This window comes from Leuciscus leuciscus (genome assembly GCF_965113295.1).
Source record: "Leuciscus leuciscus genome assembly, chromosome: 25".
NCBI classification, from domain to species: Eukaryota; Metazoa; Chordata; class Actinopteri; order Cypriniformes; family Leuciscidae; genus Leuciscus; species Leuciscus leuciscus.
Window position 1 is genome coordinate 8,568,544 of NC_138724.1, and position 26,110 is coordinate 8,594,653.

The window sequence follows — 26,110 nt, forward strand, 5'->3', positions numbered from 1 at the left end:
TCTACGCCTGTGTCTTCGAACAAGATGGCCGACTCTATGCCTGTGTCTATGCCGGTGTCTTCGGACAAGATGGCCGCCTCTGCGCCTGACCAGCCTGTGCCGCCCTGGCCCCCTGAAGCGTCGGATCCGCCCTGGCCCCCTGAACCATTGGCGACTGCTCAGCCCTGGCCCCCTTCACTACCTCGTTCTCCAGTCTTTCCCCCTCTCCACGGACCTGGCCCTCCATCCCGCCCTCTTGTCCGTCTCCGTTCTGCCTGGACTCCTTATGTTAGGAGCGTCTGGAAGCCGCTCCTTAGGAGGGGAGCTATGTTACGTCACTAGCTGGAGTGCCCTTGAGAGCCACCAGAAGGCACTCCACATCAGACTATTGTCATTCCCTCACAAACTACATCTCCCATAATTCTCTGCCTGGACTCATCAGCACTCATTGTTTTCAGCCATGTCTCATTACCTTGTTTAACTCACCCTATAACAGCCTGGTTTTCACATTCATTCCCTGCAAAGTCTTGTTTAGTGTTTCTACTGCAATTCCAAGCGTGTTTGTATCCTGTTTCTCCTGTGTCGTGCTTCTCTTGATTCTCTGCCTGTTCCCTTGGATTTCCCTTTTGCCCTTGTTCCCTGCCTGTTTGATTGGACTGCCTGCCTGTGTTTGACCTTGCCTGTACTGTGGATTACGTGTTTGGATTGTCCCTATTAAATGAACTGCATTTGGATCCTCAACCTTCTTGTCTCAGAGCAGTATGTAACAATTGATATGGGTGATGCCAAATAAAAAGAGGTATTTTGTTGTGTCGATTTAAAATGTGTGATTGATTAAGTTTTTTTATCATTTGAGAGTACTACTATCAAACACATTATTAAAGTTATGATATTTTAACGTTTTGTTATGTTTTTTCATAATGTTTATAAAAATATTTATATTTTTCAGGTTTTTAGTGTTAATAACACTGCTGCTGATGACTGGAGCCTTCATGTCTTGTGTGTGTACATGATTTGAAACATTTTTCTAATGTTTTTATTTTCATTTTGTATTTTTAAATGAAGTTTACATAAAAGTTTCTTACATTTTGACAGTCCAATTTAATAGCAATGTTAAAATAAATCCAGTGCAGCATATTTTGTGGTATATTGCACATTTTGGCACATGTATACACTTTGTCATTTATAGGTAGTATTAGGCATATCAGTCTTGTGTTCCAAGGAGGAAGTTCATACAAGCTCAAAAGAGGCATGAGAGCGAGTTGAGTTTTCATTGCTAATGCTTTAATTGTGGGTTGCACCTTTAAGAGAATCTTTTGTTCATCATGGTTCATAAGGGTAAAATGTAGTAGAGCTGCATTCCATTTTATATAACAAGAAAAAGGTGACAAGAAAAATAATACTCACAAACAGGAAAGCAGAGAAATGGGAACCGATGGGGAGCTAAAATGTTTGTATTTTCATAAGTAAGCAGAAATCCGTATTGTGAGGTGAGTAATAAAATATGATTACAATTTTAACATGTATGCAATTTATATAACATACTGTAGCAACAGTTATAAGTATCATGGCTCTTAAAACTCAGACAGACCTGTGTGTGTTCAGGGTAATGATTATCTATATACTATATCATGCATTATTATATATATATATTTTTTTTTTAACATATTTGTATACAATTAAAGATACTTTAACACTGTTACATTGTCTTTCACATGTTCAACAAAGGTAAAGATTAAAATATAAGAGTTTTAAGTTGTTTCAGAAAAGAAATATGCTCATATTATGCATACTTATCTTTCAATAGTTATCACTACAAATGCTATTTTAGAAAATTGTACGTCTCTTGTATATATATATATATATATATATATATACAAGAGATATATACTGTGTATATATTGTATATATATTTTGTATATATAATGAAACATAAATACATTTTCTAAACAATGTCTGATTTTACACATTGAACACTAAACCCAAAACTCATTTCATTGTGGGAACAAATCTGTGTCAAATGAAAAGAAGAATTCTGTCACTGGTTTCTCTTTCAGTGGTGATTTACATCAGTGTAGTGTGTCTGTTGTCGCAGGTTGAAGGATGTTTAACTGATGCCTGTATTCTGATCTAGACTAGTCGTGACTAGTCGGTCCAACAGTAAAATGAGTGGAGACAGAGGGCCTGCGGTTGAACTGGATGATTTGAGGTTTGAGTTGTTTCATGTTTATTCATCTGATTATATCTGGATTTGATTCAAAACATCATAAATATAAAACATATCATAAAGTACCAGCTCTGGATTTGTTTTTAAAGCTTGAAAAAGCCAAATAAACCTGCTTCACCTGGACCAAGTCATGTGTCACTGCGAAACAAGTCTTTGTCTCGTCTTTTAACACTGAAGGAGAAAACCGCTCAACACCGGTGAGCTCATAGACCCCATCTCTGATAAGCTTGTGGAAACTGCCTCAAACAAGTATTACAATTTTGTTTCCATTAAAACATTTCTTCATTTTAGGCTGATTAAGTGAAAGTGAAAGTGAAAGTGAAAGTGACACATGACGGCCAAGTATGGTAACCCATACTTGGAATTTGACCTCTGCATTTAACCCATCCAAGTTAATGCACACACATTAGGAGCAGAGTAGTGAGTAGTTTACACACACACACTGCAAACGTGGATACACACACCCAGAGCAGCGGGCAGCCTTTGTGTGGCGCCCGGGGAGCGATTAGGGGTTAGGTGCCTTGCTCAAGGGCACCTCAGTCATTTCCCACCGGCTCTGGAATCGAACCAGCAACCTTTGGGTTACCAGTCCAACTCCCTAACCACTAGGCCATGACTGCCCCCGTCGTTAATCGTGAGGACTCTGACTTCTCTTTGCCCAGCGGTTTGTCAATGAAAAGTGAGCAGTCGATGAAACATCCTTTACACTTCAGTGGAGAACCAATCCGTCCAGAACTGAAGTATGTTAGCAATGTGTTAAACAATTCTAATTATAATAATTCTAAATGTAACAGCTTTTGATGCATTTCTATATTAGTTTTCAGACCAGAGCATGTATCTCACTCGCACAGCAAATTGTGTTAGTGAAGAGTTTGCCTCACAAGAAACCTGATGGCCTACATATACACAGCTGACTATAATATTACAGATTGCTTATGATGCACAGAAATTGATATGTTTCTTTAAAATGTTGAAATAAGTTAACATTATCAACAAATATTAATAATGCTGCATAATTAAAGGAATACAGGAGTATAATTTCTGACATCATTTACTTGCCATCATGTCATCACAAACCCATTTGAATTTTTTTCTTCCGTAAAGCACCAAAGGAGACATTTTGAGGAGTGTTTGCTCTGGTCAGTACAACAAAAGTAGACAGGAAGTTGCTGATTCTGTATGAATTTGTGCAATTAGATTTGCACCAAATTTTTTTTGCTATGATTTCCACGCATGCACCTAACTCTCAGCAGTAGGACGTAAGCAGATCGCAAAGAAATGCACGAACAAGATCAAATGAATTCATACACCAATTTAAAAAAAAGTCAAATAGTTATAAATTGGTATGATAGTGTTGAGCACCAAATAACTGCCATAAATATGTTCAGAAGCCATAATGACTGTGAGAGGACAACACAATTTCATGGCAGTTCATTTTGGTAGTACGTTTTGGCGAATTGGTAGTAATTCGCACGAACTAGTACAATCTCACCAACCTTAATCTCAATCTCACCTTAATTCATCCAAAAATGAAAATTAGCCCATGATTTATATAGGTGTGTATGACATTCTTCTTTCAGACAAAAACAATTGGAGTTAGATTAATAAATGTCCTGGCTCTTCCAAGCTTTATAATGGGAGTGAATGGCTGAAAAAAATTTGAAGCCCAAAAAGTGCATCCATCCATGATAGAAATACTCCACACGGCTCCTGGGGTTAATAAAGGCCTTCTGAAGCGAAGCCATGCGTTTGTGTAAGAGAAATACTCATATTTAAAACGTTATAAACTATAATCACTAGCTCCCGACAGACAGCCGTACGCATCGGTTTACGGTGGAAGACTAACCCCCGACCCGACGCACAGCGTAATGATGAACGCGGAAGCTCAGAGGAAACGGGTTACTCTTGTGGCGGAAGTCGACTTGTGTAGTATGAGTATGGTCGTCTGGCGTAAGCTAGTTATTTTACATTATAAAGTTATAAATATGTTTTTTTTACACAAACCCATGGCTTCGCTTCAGAAGGCCTTTATTAACCCCCAGAGCCGTGTGGAGTATTTTTATCATGGATGGATGCACTTTTTGGGCTTAAATTTTCTCCAGCCATTCACTCCCATTATAAAGCTTGGAAGAGGACATTTATTAATATAACTCTGATTGTATTCGTCTGAAAGAAGAATGTCAAATACACCAAGGATGACTTGAGAGTGAGTAAATCGTGGTCTAATTTTCATTTTTGGGTGAACTATCCTTTTAAACAACCTTTAACGTACACATAATGAGGCTATTTATCATAACCAGTGTAAGATTGTGCTTGTTTACACAATACATAAGGCTCAATGCTTACACTTTTCAGAAGCATTATGGCTTATAGTTATAGTTTCTGAATATCAAAAGTGGTTAATTTCCTCTCATTACAAAGTTTCACACATAAAGTAATACATACAAATACAGTGCTATGCATAAGTTTAGACATCCATGCTAAAGTTCCCTTGGCCTTTGGAATTAAAATAGCCCCACATCATCACATAGCCTTCACCATACCTAGAGATTGGCATGGTTTTATTTCAGTAGCTGGTTTGATTTGCATTGAGAGATGATCTTATGGAAAGTACTCCATGCCAATCTCTAGGTATGGTGAAGGCTATGTGATGATGTGGGGCTATTTTAATTCCAAAGGCCAAGGGAACTTTATCAGGATGCATAGTATCCTGGATCCATGAAGTAACTGGTCTTTAAAAATTAAAATCTGCCTGCGTCTATGGGAATTTAACATAGGGGTGTCCAGACTTATGCACCCTGTATTTTAAGGAAGAACATTTATTTATTTACGATACATTATTCATTCACAAAGAAAATTGGTGTCCTTAAAGGTTGGATTTTTCCAAAAAAAAATTAATTAAGGCATTAAGTTCAATTTCCAAAATATGATTTTTTATTCCTCTTTTTAGTCAACTTTAGCATGGGTGTCTAAACTTATGCATAGCACTGTATGTTAATAATATTGTATACATGAGATCAAGTCATTTCGGTCGCCTAATTAAAGCTGCTTTATTTTACATGGAGTGGGTCGCCTCATGCATGGAGTCATGTTCAGATCACATGATGAGCTCAATACTAATTACTCTATCACTGTAAACCCGGTTACGATATACTTTTGCTTCTAAGTCATTTCTTCATTATAGGCAGATTCATCGCACGGACTCTGACTTTTCTTTGCCAAGCGGTTTATCGATGAAAAGTGGGCAGTCAATGGATGATCCTAACAACTTCAACAGAGAACCAATCCTCACAGAACTGAAGTATGTGTAAACAGACCTCAGCGAATGGAATAAGTGGCCCAAACATTGTCAATCGTTTTTGCACGTATAGCGACTGAAGGCTAATGGGCAAAATTATAATGTGCTCGTTTTGCTTAATTATTGTCACTCTTAGTCCAAGGGAAGACGGTAGATGAGGAATAACAATATAAATGTTCTTTATTAATCCAAGAGATGAAACACCAGCGTAACGTGTGCAAAACACACAAACAAAACCAATGAGGGAGATGAGGAACTTATACTCAATGGTACTGAACATAATGACAAACAGCAGTGATGATTGATTAGTGTTCATGGAAATTGATGAGTGACGGGAAACTTGAACAACTGAAACATGTGACTGAAGACAAACAAACTAAAAGTCCATAAAAGCGAAACTAACTGAACATAAACGTGACAATTATGACCTTTAACTGCCCTTTTTACTGGACCTGGCCTTGGCTATTTTATGGTTTGAGTTGTTTTTTAACTTAATATTATATGCACTGCATTCATCCAACAGAAATGTACAACACAGACTAAAGTGTTAGCACTGAACTACATTTACTGTATTCATTCATTCATGCAATCATTCATTCATGTAATCATTCATTCTTTTGTTTTTGGAGTTTGAACAAGCCAAAGGAACACGCTGAACCGAGTCAAGTGTCTCTCGGCAATCAATCTTCCCCGTTTAAGAAGGAAATCCCTGAACACAAGTGAGACCCTTATTCTAATAAACATGTGAATACTGCCTCAAACATGAATTATGTTATAAGATTTTAACCTTCATTAAATAATTTCTTCACTGTAGGCTGATTCATCATAAGCAGTCAATGGATGATCCTAACAACTTCAGAAGAGAACCAATCCTCACAGAACTGACGTATGTGTTAATGTGAAGCAATGTGTTAAACAATTATAAACAATTTAGTGTGTTTGTCTGATAGAGAAGTAAACACAAATGCTTATGGTGCATTTTAAAGCATATATTTATATTAGTCTTCAGAAAAGTGTGTCTTCTTCACTCACATGGCAAAAGAGAAGAGTTGTGCCTCAAAGTTTGATGCATTTCTATATTATTTTTCAGACCAGAGCATGTATCTCACTCGCACAGCAAATTGTGTTAGTGAAGAGTTTGCCTAAACCTGATGGCCTACATATACACAGCTGACTATAATATTACAGATTGCTTATGATGCACAGACATTGATATGTTTCTTTAAAATGTTGAAATAATTTAACATTATCAACAAATATTAATAATGCTGCATAATTAAAGGAATACAGGAGTATAATTTCTGACATCATTTACTTGCCATCATGTCATCACAAACCCATTTGAATTTTTTTCTTCCGTAAAACACCAAAGGAGACATTTTGAGGAGTGTTTGCTCTGGTCAGTACAACAAAAGTAGACAGGAAGTTGCCGATTCTGTATGAATTTGTGCAATTAGATTTGCACCAACATTTTTTTACTATGATTTCCACGCATGCACCTAACTCTCAGCAGTAGGACGTAAGCAGATCGCAAAGAAATGCACGAACAAGATCAAATGAATTCATACACCAATTTAAAAAAAAAGTCAAATAGTTATAAATTGGCACGATAGTGTTGAGCACCAAATAACTGCCATAAATATGTTCAGAAGCCATAATGACTGTGAGAGGACAACACAATTTCATGGCAGTTCATTTTGATAGTATGTTTTGGCGAATTGGTAGTAATTCGCACGAACTAGTACAATCTCACCAACCTTAATCTCAATCTCACCTTAATTCACCCAAAAATTTAAATTAGCCCATGATTTATATAGGTGTGTATGACATTCTTCTTTCAGACAAAAACAATTGGAGTTAGATTAATAAATGTCCTGGCTCTTCCAAGCTTTATAATGGGAGTGAATGGCTGAAAAAAATGTGAAGCCCAAAAAGTGCATCCATCCATGATAGAAATACTCCACACGGCTCCAGGGGTTAATAAAGGCCTTCTGAAGCGAAGCCATGGGTTTGTGTAAGAGAAATACTCATATTTAAAACGTTATAAACTATAATCACTAGCTCCCGACAGACAGCCGTACGCATCGGTTTACGGTGGAAGACTAACCCCCGACCCGACGCACAGCGTAATGATGAACGCGGAAGCTCAGAGGAAACGGGTTACTCTTGAGGCGGAAGTCGACTTGTGTAGTATGAGTATGGTCGTCTGGCGTAAGCTAGTTATTTTACATTATAAAGTTATAAATATGTTTGTTTTGTTTTTTACACAAACCCATGGCTTCGCTTCAGAAGGCCTTTATTAACCCCCAGAGCCGTGTGGAGTATTTTTATCATGGATGGATGCACTTTTTAGGGTTTATTAGCTTGGAAGAGGAAATGTTTTAATCTAACTCTCATTGTATTCGTCTGAAAGAAGAATGTCAAATACACCTAGGATGACTTGAGAGTGAGTAAATCATGGGCTAATTTTAATTTTTGGGTGAACTATCCCTTTAAACAACCTTTAACGTACACATAATGAGGCTATTTATCATAACCAGTGTAAGATTGTGCTTGTTTACACAATACATAAGGCTCAATGCTTACACTTTTCAGAAGCATTATGGCTTATAGTCATAGTTTATGAATATCAAAAGTGGTTAATTTCCTCTCATTACAAAGTTTACACATAAAGTAATACATACAAATATGTTAATAATATTGTATACATGAGATCAAGTCATTTCGGTAGCCTAATTAAAGCTGCTTTATTTTACATGGAGTGGGTCGCCTCATGCATGGAGTCATGTTTAGATCACATGATGAGCTCAATACTAATTACTCTATCATTGTTACGGTTACGGGATACTTTTGCTTCTAAGTCATTTCTTCATTATAGGCAGATTCATCGCACGGACTCTGACTTTTCTTTGCCAAGCGGTTTATCGATGAAAAGTGGGCAGTCAATGGATGATCCTAACAACTTCAGCAGAGAACCAATCCTCACAGAACTGAAGTATGTGTAAACAGACCTCAGCGAATAGAATAAGTGGCCCAAACATTGTCAATCGTTTTTGCACGTATAGCGACTGAAGGCTAATGGGCAAAATTATAATGTGCTCGTTTTGCTTAATTATTGTCACTCTTAGTCCAAGGGAAGACGGTAGATGAGGAATAACAATATAAATGTTCTTTATTAATCCAAGAGATGAAACATCAGCGTAACATGTTTTTTCAGTGTTTTACGGTTTGAGTTGTTTTTTAATTTAATATTATATGCACTGCATTCATCCAACAGAAATGTACAACACAGCCTAAAGTGTTAGCACTGAACTACATTTATTCATTCATTCATTCATTCATTCATTCATTCATTCATTCATTCATTCATTCATGTAATAATTCATTCTTTTGTTTTTGGAGTTTGAACAAGCCAAAGGAACACGCTGAACCGAGTCAAGTGTCTCTCGGCAATCAATCTTCCCCGGTATACTTTAAGAAGGAAATCCCTGAACACAAGTGAGACCCTTTTTCTAATAAACATGTGAATACTGCCTCAAACATGAATTATGTTATAAGATTTTAACCTTCATTAAATAATTTCTTCACTGTAGGCTGATTCATCATAAGCAGTCAATGGATGATCCTAACAACTTCAGAAGAGAACCAATCCTCACAGAACTGACGTATGTGTTAATGTGAAGCAATGTGTTAAACAATTATAAACAATTTAGTGTGTTTGTCTGATAGAGAAGTAAACACAAATGCTTATGGTGCATTTTAAAGCATATATTTATATTAGTCTTTAGAAAAGTGTGTCTTCTTCACTCACATGGCAGCTCGAGGGGCGGCACCAAGCATGCATTTGAAAATCTCACTGCACGCAATTGGAAAACCCTACGACCAATCACAACATCGCTTAGCTATCAGCGGAGCTAACTGGTAGATTAGACTCTTAATGTATCCGGTCGGCAAAACAGCAAAAACGTCCTTCTTGCAAAGGAACGATTCGAGCGGCGTCTTCTGTTCCTCTTTTAGATAAAAAGCCAAGTCTAACTCGTTCATTGTAGCGGCCAAAGTCGTTTCAAACAACTGGTGTTCATCCATAGGCATCTCGCAATGTTTACTAATGACTTCAACGTCACTGCGCTGTCCTCATCTATTTAGCTCGCCTCTGGCCCGCCTATATCAGATAACCCGATGTGATTGGTGCAGCTCGGCTACAAGGGCATATTTAATGAGCATCATTACTCGACGCCAGAGTAACTCGCTGAGCAAATTCAACTTGTGCTCTCGCAAGAACTCTGGATTTCCATGGTAGGTATACAGCAGATGATGCAAAATAAAAAAAGTTTTGTGTGTATTATTTTTTTAGAGGTATAGTGTGTAATTTAGTGATTGTGAATAAAGCTCCTTTGCAATGTTATTGTGAACTAAAAATGTTTAGTTGTGTGTAATTTATGCTGTTAGGTGTCAGTATAATTCCAAAATGTCTGCCAGTGCAACATAAACACAAAACACGTACTGTGCAACGTTAAGCTGGAATATTAGAAGAATTACACACTTCACATTTAATATAAAGTTATTTAACATTATCAACAAATAAAACATGGCAACATTAAACATCATGATGATTTTTTATTTATTTATTGCATTTACATACCCGTTTTTTCTTTCAGAACTCAGCAGAAGGAATTAAGGTCAAATGTTCTAAATGGTATTCATTTCAGTGGTTTCATATGAATCTTTAAATTTATATTTTTAAATATTTAAATGATTCTAACTACATCTTATGTCAAACTTTACAGAGGATCTGATCTGGACATGTAAGATTAAGAGGATGTTGAGGAACAGGTGTCAGTGCATTTTCGAGGGGAATGAAGAGCACAGCAGCCCCTCTCTGCTTGACAACATCTACACAGAGCTCTATATCACTGATGTTGGAAGCAGTGAGCACAGCAGGGAACATGAAATCAGACAGATCGAGATGGTATCTAAAAATCCAGCCACAATAGATGCACCAATTAAGGCTAATGATATATTTAAAGCTTTTCCCGGATCTACTAAACAAATCCTAACTGTACTAACCAAAGGAATCGCTGGCATTGGGAAAACAGTGTCCGTGAAAAAGTTCACACTGGACTGGGTTGAGGAGAGAGCCAACCAGGATGTCCAGATGATATTTCCACTTCCTTTTCGTGAAATGAATGGATTTAAAGAAAGGAAAACTAGTCTGATACACATTCTTCAGCGCTTCTTCAATCTAAAAATAGACGCAGAAGTGTTACATTCAGACAAATACAAGATAGTCTTCATCTTTGATGGACTTGATGAATGTCGGTTTCCTCTGGATTTTCAAAACAACAGGAGTTGCTCCAGTGTGACAGAATCAGTCTCAATCGGTGTCCTACTGACAAACCTCATCTGCAAGAACTTGCTTCCTTCCGCTTTGGTCTGGATAACTTCACGACCAGCTGCAACAGGTCAAATACCACCTGACTTCATTGACCGAGTAACCGAGGTACGAGGTTTCAATGACTCCCATAAAGAAGAGTACTTCATCAAAAAAATAGGTGATCCAGACCTGTCCTCCAGAATAATCTCACACTTGAAGTCTTCAAAGATCCTTCACATCATGTGCCACATCCCAGTGTTCTGCTGGATATCAGCTACAGTTCTTGAAAAGATGTTTCGGGATTCTGATGGTGGTGAAATTCCCAGGACCCTGACACAAATGTACGCACACTTCCTAATCTTCCAGATCAAGCAAGGGAGTCACAAATTCGATGGGATTTCCAAAGAAGGTTTGAAGTTGGAAAACCAGACCACATTGCTGCTTGGAAAGCTAGCTTTTAAACAACTTGAAAAGGGTAATTTATTGTTCTATGAGGAAGATTTGAAGGAATGTGGCATTGAACTCAATGTTGCATCTGTGTATTCAGGAGTTTGCACCCAAATTTTTAGAGAAGAGGCAGGACTGCTTCAGGAGAGGGTCTTCAGCTTCGTACACGCAAGTATGCAGGAGTTTTTGGCAGCATTGTATGCCTTCCTTGTGTTTGTCAACAAGCAGCGAAATGTCCTCAGTCAGACGACAAATGCTAAAATCATAAGTACTTTAAAAAAACTATCAGTGCATGAATTTCTGAAGTGTGCTGTGGATAAGGCTCTGGCAAGTGACAATGGACATTTGGACCTTTTTCTTCGCTTCTTGTTGGGACTGTCACTTGAGTCCAATCAGACTCTTCTTCAGGAGCTGCGGTTGGAGCTGCTGAGCGATGCTGAAAGCAATATGAAAACACTTCAATACATCAAGGAAAAAATCAGGGACCACCCTTCAGCAGAGAAGGCAATCAGTCTTTTCCATTGCCTAAGTGAACTGAAAGATGATTCTCTGGTTGAGGAAGTCCAGGAATTCATAAATTCACAGGGTTTTTGTGGTGGAAAGCTGTCTCCTTCACGTTTTTCTGCGTTGGCTTACATATTGCTGACATCTGCTGAAGAACTGGATGTTTTTGACTTGGCAAAGTTCATTCATCCGAGCATGACCTCGAATGAGGGAGTGTTGAGACTGTTGCCAGTAATCAAAGCATCTCGATCAGTTCTGTAGGTATCTCACGCCACTCAAGTATGCAAACACAGATGTGTACACTTGTTTAGCATATTCCTAGCATGCAGTCCTGTTGAACATACTTAACATGCTTTCTTGTATTACTGCGTTGATAACAACCTCAGTATTAGGTTGCGATAAAATTACCTTAAAGGGATTAAACTGGATGTACTATTATTCATATAGCTAATTGTAAATATGTCAACTAAGTTTAATTAACTTGCACAGAAAGATTCTCTTCAAATTATTCCTTTGCCATGACAGTTGACTTCCAAAAGAAAAATATAGCAACCTTTGAAGCAAAGCTGAGAATACAGCGCATATTTGTATTGTTATGAGTTGTATTTGGACACATTTCAGAATGCAGTAGCATGTAAAAGTACTCATGTAACGTGATACATTCACATACCTTTGCAGATCAAGTTTTAGGACTTAGATGAGATAAACAGTTATGTGTTTCTTGTAATGTAATTTCAAATATAGTTGGTGAATCTTCTGAATCTTTTCCCTTCAGACTGAGGTGTTGTAATGTGACAGAGAAAAGCTGTGCCGGCCTGGCCTCTGTTCTTAGTTCAAGTCTCTCATGTCTAAGAGAGTTGGATTTGAGTTCTAACAATCTTCAGGATTCAGGAATAAACCAACTTGCTGCTGGATTGGGGAATCTTCAATGTAAACTAGACAGACTGAGGTAGGAAGTAGACTCAAACTCATGGTATAGGATGTTGAAGAGATTTACAATGGCATAAATTGCAAACTGCTTGCTAATTGCTGAATTACAAACTATACGTCATTGCATTGAGTCTCAAAACCTGTTGATGTGCTGTGGTATGAAAATAAAATGATCATTGATGGGTTTTTACTCAGAAGGAACATTAAAAGTCTCCATTTGTCATCCATTTTATCACATTGCTATCTAGGAGAAACAACTAACATATTTAATTTGTGATTTTTTTCTTTCTTGCTGTTACAGACTTTTCAATTGTAACATTGGTGAAGACGGCTGTGCCTCTTTGGCCTCGGCTTTGAGATCAAACCCGTCTTACTTAATTGAACTTGATTTGACACACAACAATCCACACGATACAAGTGTGAAAATGCTTTCTGATGTGCTGACATATACAAGCTGTAAACTGGAGACATTAAGGTAAGTTCTAATATGTAATAAGAGGGCACTAATTTATATATAACTATTGCTTCCTACTGGGTACAACAGCAGTGGAAAATGTTTTACTCACTTTAAAAACAGTCTAGGTTTCGTACACTGAGGCGTCGAGATTGTGGAAGAAACCGGTCTCCTATCGAGTTCACAGTGCACAAACATCACACTATTCCTCAATAGTTGGCCACAAAGAGCACGGTTATGGGACAATGCCTAAGGAGGAAGATATGCTAGCTAGCTATCTCTCTCCTCAGTTTGCATCGTCCCTAAAGGCCCTGACATTGCCCACCAAGCCAGTCAGAACAACTTCGGCTTTGGTGGCAGGGTTTGAAATTAACACCCGCCAACCCGTCAAATGTGGTAAAAATCAACTGTGGCGGGTAACGCTGTCAAATCACTAGCCAATTTGGCAGCTTACTTATTATGTTCACTTTGCTGGGTAAGTTCTTGTAAGCCGGGTAAGTTCCTGTGCAGATTTAGGACAAATGTTCAACCCGTGAGTCATCATGATATATTAATTACAGCGTATTGCGCAGAATCTGTGTAAATCTGGCTTACTTGAACATACACGTCACTACACAACAAATGCCGGCGCGCTTGTTTATTTGCATTGAAGCAATGGCGAACATTATAAAGCATTTGGTGAACAGAAAATACAAAATTACTTTACAACATCATACATTTTTTATGCTTTTTGTACTGTATTAATCTGTCAACCTAAAATACATTTTTGGTGATGAGGATGAAAGAGGAAGGGAGGAGATGGCTGGATGACAGGATTTTGTTTAAATACGAAATGAATGTATGAATTCCAACCCCCAAATTATATATAATTATATAATCAAATTATATATAATAATTATACAATCAAATTATATGTAATTATATAAAAATATATATATACAGTGGGTACGGAAAGTATTCAGACCCCCTTACATTTTTCACTCTTTGTTATATTGCAGCCATTTGCTAAAATCATTTAAGTTAATTTTTGTTCCTCATTATTGTACACACAGCACCCCATATTGACAGAAAAACACAGAATTGTTGAAATTTTTGCACATTTATTAAAAAAGAAAAACTGAAATATCACATGGTCCTAAGTATTCAGACCCTTTGCTCAGTATTTAGTAGAAGCACCCTTTTGATCTAATACAGCCTTAAGTCTTTTTGGGAAAGATGCAACAAGTTTTTCACACCTGGATTTGGGTGTCCTCTGCCATTCCTCCTTGCAGATCCTCTCCAGTTCTGTCAGGTTGGATGGTAAACGTTGGTGGACAGCCATTTTCAGGTCTCTCCAGAGATGCTCAATTGGGTTTAAGTCAGGGCTCTGGCTGGGCCATTCAAGAACAGTCACGGAGTTGTTGTGAAGCCACTCCTTCGTTATTTTAGCTGTGTGCTTAGGGTCATTGTCTTGTTGGAAGGTGAACCTTCGGCCCAGTCTGAGGTCCAGAGCACTCTGGAGAAGGTTTTCGTCCCTGTACTTGGCCGCATTCATCTTTCCCTCGATTGCAACCAGTCGTCCTGTCCCTGCAGCTGAAAAACATCCCCACAGCATGATGCTGCCACCACCATGCTTCACTGTTGAGACTGTATTGGACAGGTGATGAGCAGTGCCTGGTTTTCTCCACACATACCGCTTAGAATTAAGGCCAAAAAGTTCTATCTTGGTCTCATCAGACCAGAGAATCTTATTTATCACCATCTTGGAGTCCTTCAGGTGTGCTTTCATGTGTCTTGCACTGAGGAGAGGCTTCCGTCGGGCCACTCTGCCATAAAGTCCCGACTGGTGGATGGCTGCAGTGATGGTTGACTTACTACAACTTTCTCCCATCTCCCGACTGCATCTTTGGAGCTCAGCCACAGTGATCTTTGGGTTCTTCTTTACCTCTCTCACCAAGGCTCTTCTCCCCCGATAGCTCAGTTTGGCCGGACGGCCAGCTCTAGGAAGGGTTCTGGTCGTCCCAAACGTCTTCCATTTAAGGATTATGGAGGCCACTGTGGTCTTAGGAACCTTAAGTGCAGCAGAACGTTTTTTGTAACCTTGGCCAGATCTGTGCCTTGCCACAATTCTGTCTCTGAGCTCTTCAGGCAGTTCCTTTGACCTCATGATTCTCATTTGCTCTGACATGCACTGTGAGCTGTAAGGTCTTATATAGACAGGTGTGTGGCTTTCCTAATCAAGTCCAATCAGTATAATGATGAAGGTGTAGGTGTAGATGAAGGTGTAGAACCATCTCAAGGATGATCAGAAGAAATGGACAGCACCTGAGTTAAATATATGAGTGTCACAGCAAAGGATCTGAATACTTAGGACCATGTTATATTTTTTATATCATAAAGTTATATCAATATGGGGTGCTGTGTGTACAATAATGAGGGAAAAAAATGAACTTAAATTATTTTAGCAAAAATGCAAATATGCAATATAACAAAGAGTGAAAAATTTAAGGGGGTCTGAATACTTTCCGTACCCACTGTATATATTTAAGCTGTGACATTGTTAATCTGGTTTATTTCTTTTTGTATTCGAATTCGATCAGTATTCGAATTATACCTTGAGCTTCGGGGGGTACAGCTATTTCGACTGGTGACATCACTCTCCATTTTATATAGGCTTACACACATGAGAACCACTAATCTATATGCGAAATTCCCTGAATATTAGTGCAGATTCCCTCTTGTTAAGACATTAAGAATGAAATTGCACAAAATTATATATCTTGACCGTAAACTGAAATGTCGAGTCGCTCTGCTAAAATTCGTGTTCAGCAGCTTCTGTGAACATAAAGCCCACCTACTTTGATTTGATTGGTCATATCAAATATTCTGACATTGACAAGCAGTGACAGACCAATGAAGCTCAGATGAACACACACACACACACACACACACACAATGAGGAAGCACACTGTACTTCATTGCTTAGCTGCGCACTGCATATGACTCAGAGCTACAGGGTGTATGCTTCCCCTGCCAAACTATACTATATAACTACATTATATAACATGCTTGTCTTATCAGATTTTGTTGCCACTAGTCTGAGCTATTGTTGTAGGGTGTATGCTTCCCCTGCCAAACTACACTATTTTTAATACTAGTCCTATGGTTATATAACATGCTTGTCGTATCAGATTTCATTGCTGCTAGTCTGAGCTATTGCTGTAGGGTGTATGCTTCCCCTGCCAAACTACACTAGTTCCCCTTCGTCAGCTCACTATGACGTATGTAGTTGCTGACGAATGAAGACCGCTACCTCCTGGCGGGGAAATCCACGCCTCGCCTCCTGGCTGTGTAAGTTCTCATCCGCTCTCACGGACAAGTCGTACTCAGCCATGGCGCTCCTGCAGGTCTACCAGGCCAAGGCGCTCAAGGAATTGCAAGAGGGTAGTTCCGACCCAGGGGTTATGCAGGAACTTCGTACAGCGACGGATCTCGCCCTCCATGCGACGAAAGTCACTTCACGCTCCCTGGGTCGGGCAATGTCCACGTTAGTGGTCCAGAAGCGACACGTGTGGCTGAACCTGGCAGACATGCGTGAGCCTGACAAAGTGCGGTTCCTCAACGCCCCGTCTGCCTGGCCGGGCTCTTCGGCGACGCTGTGGCACCCCCCTGCGGCTGCCTCCGCTCCTGCTCAGCTTAAGCAGCAGCCTACACCCAGGCAGGAGGTGGCCGGCCACAAGAGGAGTGCCCAGCCCTTCCAGGCGCCGGTTAAATCAGACGGCAAGCGTAAGGGCAAGCGGCCCTGAGACGGGCGACCCAGCGATGGAGGAAGTTGCTCTCCGGGATATAGTGTCCGCACCTCTCCCTCCCCTGGAGGAGGACCGGGTGGAGAATATTTTGTTTCATTTTGTACCCTATCGCTGTACCCACATTTTCATTAGAAGAGCAATTTCTTCCATCTCTGGGTCACAAGAGGGCGCAGATTGCAGTGAGCGACGCTCCCATGCCTTGCCACTCCTTTCCCCCTCTTCCATCGCCAGTGGGCAGCAGTGTGCGGTTCGGGGACGCCACCAAGCCTTCCTACGCACTCTCTGCCCCACCCTGGAACCAGGTAAGTGTGGCACAACAAACTCGGACTCCGCTTCGGGCCGCCTCAGTGCCTCCCGAGCCGAGTCCCTGTGTTCCACCTCGCTGCCCCACTCCAGGTACGTCTGTGGTCCGATTGGTCCCACTTGCACGGTGTCTGGGAGCCTGCCTAGCACTTCCCAGCCCGTCTCTCTGGCTCATCCCTACCATCAGACTCGGCTAATTTGCGGGCAGAGATCGATGTCCTACTGGCGAAGGACGCGATCGAGCCGGTTCCTCCAGCCGATATGAAGACAGGGTTCTACAGCCCATACTTCATTGTACCCAAGAAAGGCGGTGAGGTTATGGCCGATCTTGGACCTGCAAACCTTGAATCGGAACCTTGCACAACCTCCCGTTCAAGATGCTCACGCAGAAACACATTTTCGAATGCATCCGTCCCCAAGATTGGTTTGCAGCGAGCGACCTGAAGGACGCGTACTTTCATGTCTCGAATCTTTCTCGACACAGACCGTTCCTGCGGTTTGTGTTCGAGGGACGGGCATATCAGTACAAAGTTCTGCCCTTCGGGCTGTCCCTGTTGCTCCGCGTCTTCACGAAAGTCGCGGAGGCAGCCATTGTTCCACTCCGAGAACACGCCGTTCGTATTCTCAACTATCTCAACGACTGGCTGATTCTGGCTCAGTCTCGGGATCAGTTGTGCGAACACAGGGACATGGTGCTCCGTCACCTCAGCCTGTTGGGCCTTCGGGTCAACTGGGACAAGAGCAAACTCTCCCCTGTGTAGAGGATCTCTTATGTCGGTATGGAGTTGGACTCGGTCAACCAGACAGCACGACTCACAGAGGAGCACGTCCGGTCAGTGTTGAACTGCTTGAGTACAATCAAGAGCAGGACAGCGGTCCCACTGAAACTTTTTCAGAGGCTCCTGGGGCATATGGCATCCGCAGCCGCAGTAACGCAGCTCGGATTGCTTCATATGAGACCGCTTCAGCACTGGCTTCACGGCTGAGTCCCGAGATGGGCGTGGCAGAGCAGCACATACCGGATGCACGTCACCCCGCACTGCCTCCAAACCTTGAGCCCGTGGTCTGACCCTTCGTTTCTACGGGCAGGTGTTCCCCTAGAACAAGTGTCCATGCATGCTGTGGTCTTCACGGATGCCTCTGCCACCGGCTGGGGGGCCACGTACAACAGGCATGCAGTTTCAGGTCTGTGGACGGGGCCTCAACTGCATTGGCACATCAATTGCCTCGAGTTGCTCATGGTACGCCTTGCGCTGGGTCGCCTCAAAGGGCCGCTACATGGCAAGCACATACTGGTCTGTGCGGACAACATTGCGACCGTTGCGTACATCAACTGCCAAGGTGGTCTACGCTCTCGCCGCATGTCGCAACTCGACCGCCATCTCCTCCAATGTCAGAATGTCAGAAGCATCTGAGGTCGCTTCGTGCCATTCACATCCCTGGTGTGCTCTCACGACAGCCTACGCTTCTGGGAGAGTGGCGTCTCCATACCCAGGCGGTCCAGCTGATATGGAGCCGCACAGATAGATCTGTTTGCCTCTCCAGACTCGACCCATTGCCAGTTGTTTTACTCCCTGACTGACGGAACCCTCGGCACGGATGCACTGGCACACAGCTGGCCCCGGGGCCTGCGCAAGTATGCGTTTCCCTCAGTGAGCCTTCTCGCACAGACACTGTGCAAAGTCAGGGAGGACGAGGGGCAGGTCTTGTTGCGCCGTATTGGCCCAACCGGACCTGGTTTCCAGAACTCATGCTCCTCTCGACAGCACCTCCAGTTTTAGCAATAGTTCTGTGCTTATGCTACATGCTTGTTGTATCAGATTTTGCTGCTGCTAGTCAGCCATTTCTGTAGGGTGTATGCTTCCCCTGCCAAACTACACTAGTTTTAGCAATAGTTCTGTCATTATACAACATGGTTGTTGTACCAGTTTGTTGCCGCTAGTCTGAGCTATTGCTGTAGAGTGTATGCTTCCCCTGCCATACAACACTAGTTTTAGCAATAGTTCCACATTTATACAGCATGCTTATATCAGATTTTGCTGCCGCTAGCGGTGTAAGCTTCCCCCAATAGATCCCATACACTGTTAAACTGGCTACAGCAATACGCTTGTTGCAATGTGTCCTTGCTTGCTCCAGATGGGGTGATGCTTCCCCCATAAGATTGGATCTATAGCGCTCAACATATGCCACTAACATCAGGATGTATTAACCATTCTATCAGCATCAGTCATGTTGAGGGCAGTGCGTAAAAAAAAAGAAAAAAAGAAGGGCATCCAGAAAATTCGCTGTCAGTTTATGTTGGGGGATATTGGCATATGGTTTTGTTTTGGGGGGTTATTGCTGCTTTCCCTGCTCTTATCCATGCTAGGCTGCATGGATGCGCTGGGATTTCTTGCCCAGAACAGAACCATACCGCCAATCCTAACTGTATGCTAATTGTCAATCGTATTTGACGATAGTGGTCCTGACAGAAATTAAGCATAACATCAGTTCTGGCAGGTCAAGGTTAGTCAAGCTCTCAGCTGACTCTCAGCAGATCCACGTCTACCTATAGGAATACGACGCCTATCACTGTATACATATAAGCTCCTTCAGTATTATCAGCAGCTATCGTGTTCTCAGGAGCTAATTACCCTCCTCCATCTCCAGCTCCTCCTTTCGTCAGTCAGTATTTGGCCTTCTGAGTGCCCTTTGAATCAGAATAAATTCTCGAATTATGTTGTTCTTTAAAATCTTGAATTAATGATATCTGCAATACATTCTTGTTGGTTCTGTTCTGTTCACCCTAAGGGGGTTATTGCTGCTCTCTCTGCTCTTATCCATGCTAGGCTGCATGGATGCGCAGGGAGTTCTTTCCCAGAACAGAACCATACCGCCAATCCTAACTGTATGCTAATTGTCAATCGTTTGTCAAAACGATAGTGGTCCTGACAGAAATGTCCTCTCATCTCATGCAGCAGAAGTAGAATTGGTTCAGTCCAAACGCTACATCTGTAACTGATAATAGAGGATAATATACGAGCTGTAAGTTTCCTGCTGATATGTTGCAAGCTTCATTTAATATCACAACCGACATGACAAATGAAATACTCTGATTCAGACACGCAAATTATTGTTTTGTCGTCACACAGGGGCATGGCCTAATCTAGTAATAAAGTCATGTAAACATGCAGCGCTTTACTTGCGTTGTCATGGTTACTGGTTTGTGTGTAAATGGGGAAAACTGTTTATTTCAATAAGCTGATATTTGTGAGTTATAAGCCTACTGGTGTGCAGGTAAACGTGCTCAACGATAACTGCAAATCCACCTTTCGCTGCCTGGGGTCCAGTTGTTTCTATGAATTGCAGCAATCAATTTGCTTCTCTGTTGTGTAGCTTTCAGCAGTCTTTAAAAATATGTAGTTGTACAGTCAGTCGCAAAGCTCCTTCTCGTTTTAGATGTGTTTTGTGTGTTTTTCGCTGCATTCACACTGAAAACCAATGCTTTTAGGAAAACCAATGCTTTTTGGCACTTTTTGCTGACGTCAAGCATATACCATGTTTGGATGATGCTGCTAGAATTATCTGTATTGTTAACCTATCAGAAGCTGTAGGAATGACATCAACTGATTATTCATAAAACTTTAAGTACTAGTGTTTCTGTATCTTTAGTTAGTTTGAGGCTGGATCCTCTTATTCATTTTTTATGGCCTTTGGAAGTGAGGGGAACTTTGTTTTCAGTAAAATCTCTGCCAACCGATTGAACTTCAATTTCATTCGTCTTCATTGAGCACATTGGTCTCTTTATGTGGTCTAACTGTAATTCCCCTGCACTATAAAAGGATGCCTAGGGTCTGAAGGAAGACGGGCAGGTATGGCTGAATTGTGGCAATGGAACCGTCAACTGTGTTACATACATTACATTCAGGGAACCAGGTTAAATGCATGATCTAGATTTTCCCTTTCAAAGAGGAAATCAACATTGCGTCATGGAGTTAATACTATGGGAATATTCAGCCCGTTCTCATCCTAGGGCGTCATATATTGACGCTTTTGACATTTCGTCTACATCGAACGCACATGGCACCCTTTAGCGTCAATATGAGACGCAGATAGAGATGGGCCAGAAGGCGCCTCCTAGCGGTCTAACCCTATTCCTACACTACACCTAAACCTACCCATTACCGAACAAAGCTCTGTGCGTCTCATATTGACGCTAAAGGGTGCCATGTGCGTTCGATGTAGACGAAATGTCAAAAGCGTCAGTATTATGACGCCCAAGGATGAGAATGCGTTGGAATATTAATACCCACTCCGCAATACTGAAAAAATGCCTGTGCTGTGAAACCAGCTAGGCTGTAGCCAAATGTTACTGAGAGAATTATTCACAATGGTGACAATGTCCACCTTTATGCTTTGTCCTTCCATTGCCTGGTGTATGCCTCCTACATTCTCCTCTGTTGTACAGTCCATTCGTACATGACTACATGGGAAAACAAAATGCAACTTCCGCATTTATCGGACAGGCTGAACAATGGGAAAGTGGGACTCTGCTAGCAGTCATGCCCATTCATCACTACCTGCTTTCCACTTCTGTAACAGCCTATATATAATATGCTACATACTCCCAATATCAGAACAGCGATCAGGCAACTGATGAGGGAGTGAGGTGCAATAGCGATCATGCCCACTCACATCTTCAGTCCTGCCTATGAACACTGAAAGAGCATTTTGTTCTGACCTCCATATTGATGAGTATCCAGAGTGGTGTATCTCTTCATCTGTATCTATGTAATACATTAATATCAACTCCACACTAAAAAGGGTAGCAGATGAGAAATTGGGCACAATAGCTATACCCCCTTTTCTTTCCGAACGCAGTGCATACTATGTGCATAGTCCTTAACAGCCCCTTACTAGTAGGCAGATGAAAAACAGCAGTCATGTCGTAAAGTCTACAAATATAAACTAGAGGCTTTTTTTTTAATTATTATTATTATTTTTTTAGGTTGATAGGCTGTGAACTGACGAAAAAAAGCTGTGCCGCACTGGCCCAAGTACTTCAGTCCCCCTCTACAAGCCTGAAACATTTAGATTTAAGTTTGAATGACCTCCAGGATTCAGGAGTGGAACTGCTCTGTGTTGGCCTGAAGAACCCTTCCTGCAAGCTTGAGAAACTGAGGTATTACAATTAATCAAGTAGACTAATCAAGTAGATTAACACACAGCCCACAGGGCAAAAACATGGTGCTAACAAACTGATTCTGAGGAAATAATGTCACATGCTGTGTATCAAATGACACTAGTTCATGTGTGTTTGCCTTTAATATTTGCAGTCTATCAGACTGTAAAATTACAGCCAAAGGATGTTCTGCATTGTCATCTGCTTTAAAGTCAAACCCATCACACCTGAGAGAGCTGGATCTCAGCATTAATAACCTCACAGACTCAGGAGTAAGGCATCTCCTCCCTGTGCTTGAAGACCCACGTGTTCGTCTAGAGAGATTATGGTAACAGGCCTCTAGATTCATGTGAACATCTCACAATTAACAAATGAAACTGTATGGATATTTAAAACATTTTCATTGTTTTTATGCTTTCCTCAGGCTGAATAATTGCAGTCTAACACATGAAAGCTGTCAGATGGTGGGTTATGTAGACACATCCAAACACTCGAGTCTGAGAGAGCTGAACCTCAGTGCTAATAACCTGCTTGACTCAGGTTTAAAGCAGCTTTCAGTGGGAGTGTGTCATCTCCTATCAGGACTGCAGTCATTGAGGTAATAACGTTTTCTTTAACCCAATAATGATTCTCCCATTATTTACCCACCCTTTGTAATGGGCTGGGTGTATGTTACTTTGAGACCCATGTTTGGGGATTCTCTAAGCTCTGCATTTGTAGGGAGAGTGAAGGAGGCGGAAATATGCTGCAGTAATCTGTTTTGTTTTGTGCTTTTTTATTATACTGTCATTAACAGTAACTTGTGGTGTGTGGATCATTTACAATGCATTATAGGTTACACCTTGTTGTTGCTAGTGAACTGTTACTCTAATTTTCAAATTGAACAATGTGTTGAAAGGTAGATGGATCTATACTTTACACAGAACATTTGTCTGTTTTTACTTGATTAGAAAATGTGATTTAAAGTAATCTTGTTATAATTGCACAACCCTTTGCAGTGTTACATATTGTGGGCTTACGGCACAGGGATGTGCTGTTCTGGCATCAGCTCTCAGCTCTAACCAATCACAGCTAAAATCACTGGATCTCAGAGGAAATAAACTGTCAGATTCAGGAGTTAAACTGCTCTCAGATCTGCTGGAGAATCCACACAGTAAACTAAAAGAACTGGAGTAAGTGTTTGAAACTCAGCATACAGACTGTATAGTCATTGTGCTATGCCATAAAACACCCCATGATAATTTATACATTTAAAAAACATTTTTATTTAAATTATAAGACAAGATTGGATTGGCTGATTTTGTCTCTCCATCTCATAGATTCATGGATGGAACAACAATTCAGACGCCAACGAATGTCCCTCACACACAGGATGTTCTCCTTGTAGATCCAACAAAATCAACAGCACAAAAACAAAAAAAACATATGCGTATGCTCTTAAGAAAATAATTTAGTGCTTTGAGTGAGTTGGACAAGTTTGCTCCCAGCTGTGTTACATCAAACCAGTCCTGAAGGAGAGCTATATGTTAGATCGTCATTGTAAGTGTGACACTTGCATAAACATAGCCATTATATTAAGAATGTCTAAGAACTATACCAACTAGCAGTTAGTTAGGGGTAATCAGTCTTACTTTTCAGTATATAAAATTAGACCCATCTATGTTTTTATGTAACTGTTTTAAAATAGTCTTAAAGTAAAAAAAAAAAAAAAAAGATTGACTTATAAGACTAGTCTAGTAGTTTATGCAACCGGTTCTAGGTCTCAGTGTCATTCATTATGTGAATTACTCAAACCAGCAAGGAAAGGACAATAGTGTAGAAAAATAGTATTGAGCAACGGTATGGAAAATACACCATGTGCGTGATATGGCATCACTGGACTGAATGAATCACACTGTTCTTGAGCAGGAACAAAATGTCATAAGATGATTGGAGATTAGGTTCAAGGGAAACTATGAGGATTAGCAGGTTTGATGAGCAGGACGGGTGTTTTAAGAGCTCCACATCAGCTGCATCTTAAAGACTGATTTTTCAAACAAACACATTTTTTTATGAAGTATTACTGTACATTTTGTAGTACATATGTTGTATATAGTCAGTTTTAAAGTATAAATTATTTTAAAGTTAAAATTCTAGCAAGATTTTTGCTTATTATAGTGCGACAGCTGCTAAATATGTTGACTTGGCAAAATGTGAATGTTTATACAGTATTTACTGTAAACTACTACCTCTTCTGAGATCCTAAAATTCCAACTCTATCATTTATTTATCCATCTGTCCGTCCGGTAACCACCTAGCAACTAGCCACTATTCCCTAGCAATCACCTGATTGTACAGATAAGCAGGTATAGTAAATTTTACTTCAATGCAATTTCTATTGAAACAAGTATGTCATGTATTTAAATATATTTGGGTAAAACTTTACAATAAGGTTTCATAAGTTAACTACTTTAGTAAACATGTGAACAATACTTCTACAGAATTGATTAATCTAATGGTGTCGTTTTCAAAAACTTGCCCTTTGAATCCAGTTTGCGTTTGCAGGCCCCCAAAAAGCCGCTGTCCTGTAAATGAATGGCCAAAACGCATAAAAAGTTTTTCCGTTTTTAATTGGAAACAGTGTCGTAAACTTGTTTTTTCACAAGGGTTTGTCAAGTCATCATCAAAGTTTGTCTTTGCATACATTCCTTTTGTAGTTGTATTATTAATTGTCATTGTGCCACACATTGATTTATTGATATTAATATCATCAAATAATAGTCATTGTAGAATGAAGCATTATCAGTATTTAGTTTACAAAATAATGAAACTAAGAATAATGATGTGAGTCTCTGAATGAACAGTAGAGGGCAGCACAGGATCTGTCGGAGGCTTGCTGCATGGCGTACACATTTTATTATCATATTCTTTATGTCAAGATATGTCAAAGCTGCCTTTGTTTCTTCAAGCTGTAATGTTGCTCTTACATGTTTAAAAATGCAAATGTTGACATTTGTCTAATGAAGATACACAAAAAAATGACCCAGTATCATCAAATCTTTAATTTTAATTTTTATTTATGAAATAAGAAAGGGGCATCATTCATTAATAGTCATTATAGTCATTGCAGTGTGTCTTTCCTCATTTAACATGAAAACATGTTGATATTCAGAGTTTCCCCAAACTTTCTCTGGTTAATAGTAGCAAACCATTCTCCACACAATACTTTATACCATGGAAACAATTATATATTTGGACTTTGGTCAAAATTTTGGCTTTTTTTGTTCGGGATATTGCATTTCCAGCTTTTGACAATACAGTATTTTTAAATAATTAAGTTACTTCATTGAAAAGTGCTACGATTTATTTATTTGTGAGTGCATTTAATGCCAAACTACACTGGTTTAACAGCACCTGCATGCGTCTCATTCACAAAACAAACTGCTTTGAACCTCGAATCACTGCACTAGGAGAGTGTTTAAAAAACAGGAATAAATTGAAAAATACAACAATAGAATATAGTTAATTTGGCATAACAAATAAATGGTCTATTAAGGCAAACTTCATTTCTAAAACAAACAATCTACAAAAGTGTATTTCTTTTTAAAACACTGCTCATGCAAACATGATGCAGGCAATACTAAACTGTGAATTCATAATTAACAA

General features: G+C 40.2%; 1 protein-coding gene across 4 annotated transcripts; it reads left to right on the plus strand.

The window, feature by feature from the left end:
* Window positions 1–1,338: 1,338 nt before the first annotated feature.
* LOC309490422 (protein NLRC3-like) lies at window positions 1,339–25,475 on the plus strand. Of its 4 annotated transcripts, none has more exons than XM_082159578.1 (18): window positions 1,339–1,469; window positions 2,058–2,188; window positions 2,296–2,403; window positions 5,391–5,507; window positions 6,134–6,223; window positions 6,319–6,390; window positions 8,383–8,499; window positions 8,907–9,002; window positions 9,098–9,169; window positions 10,163–10,200; window positions 10,292–12,086; window positions 12,605–12,778; window positions 13,061–13,234; window positions 22,292–22,465; window positions 22,620–22,793; window positions 22,890–23,063; window positions 23,464–23,637; window positions 23,785–25,475. In XM_082159578.1, the coding sequence occupies exons 2-18, from the start codon at window positions 2,145–2,147 to the stop codon at window positions 23,912–23,914; spliced, it is 3,723 nt and encodes a 1,240-aa protein (XP_082015704.1). In that variant the 5' UTR covers window positions 1,339–1,469; window positions 2,058–2,144; the 3' UTR covers window positions 23,915–25,475. The 4 variants fall into 4 exon arrangements, with proteins under 4 accessions (XP_082015704.1, XP_082015705.1, XP_082015706.1 ...); XM_082159579.1 differs by having other exon boundaries at window positions 1,342–1,469; window positions 2,075–2,188; XM_082159580.1 differs by having other exon boundaries at window positions 1,358–1,469; window positions 2,114–2,188.
* The last annotated feature ends 635 nt before the right edge of the window (window positions 25,476–26,110 follow it).

Coding starts and splice junctions, on each gene's coding strand:
- LOC309490422 (XM_082159578.1), top strand. CDS start 2,145: ATGAGTGGAGACAGAGGGCCTGCGGTTGAACTGGATGATTTGAG. Junction 10,201..10,291: donor AAGGTCAAATGTTCTAAATG/GTATTCATTTCA, acceptor CAAACTTTACAG/AGGATCTGATCTGGACATGT. Junction 12,087..12,604: donor AAAGCATCTCGATCAGTTCT/GTAGGTATCTCA, acceptor TTTTCCCTTCAG/ACTGAGGTGTTGTAATGTGA.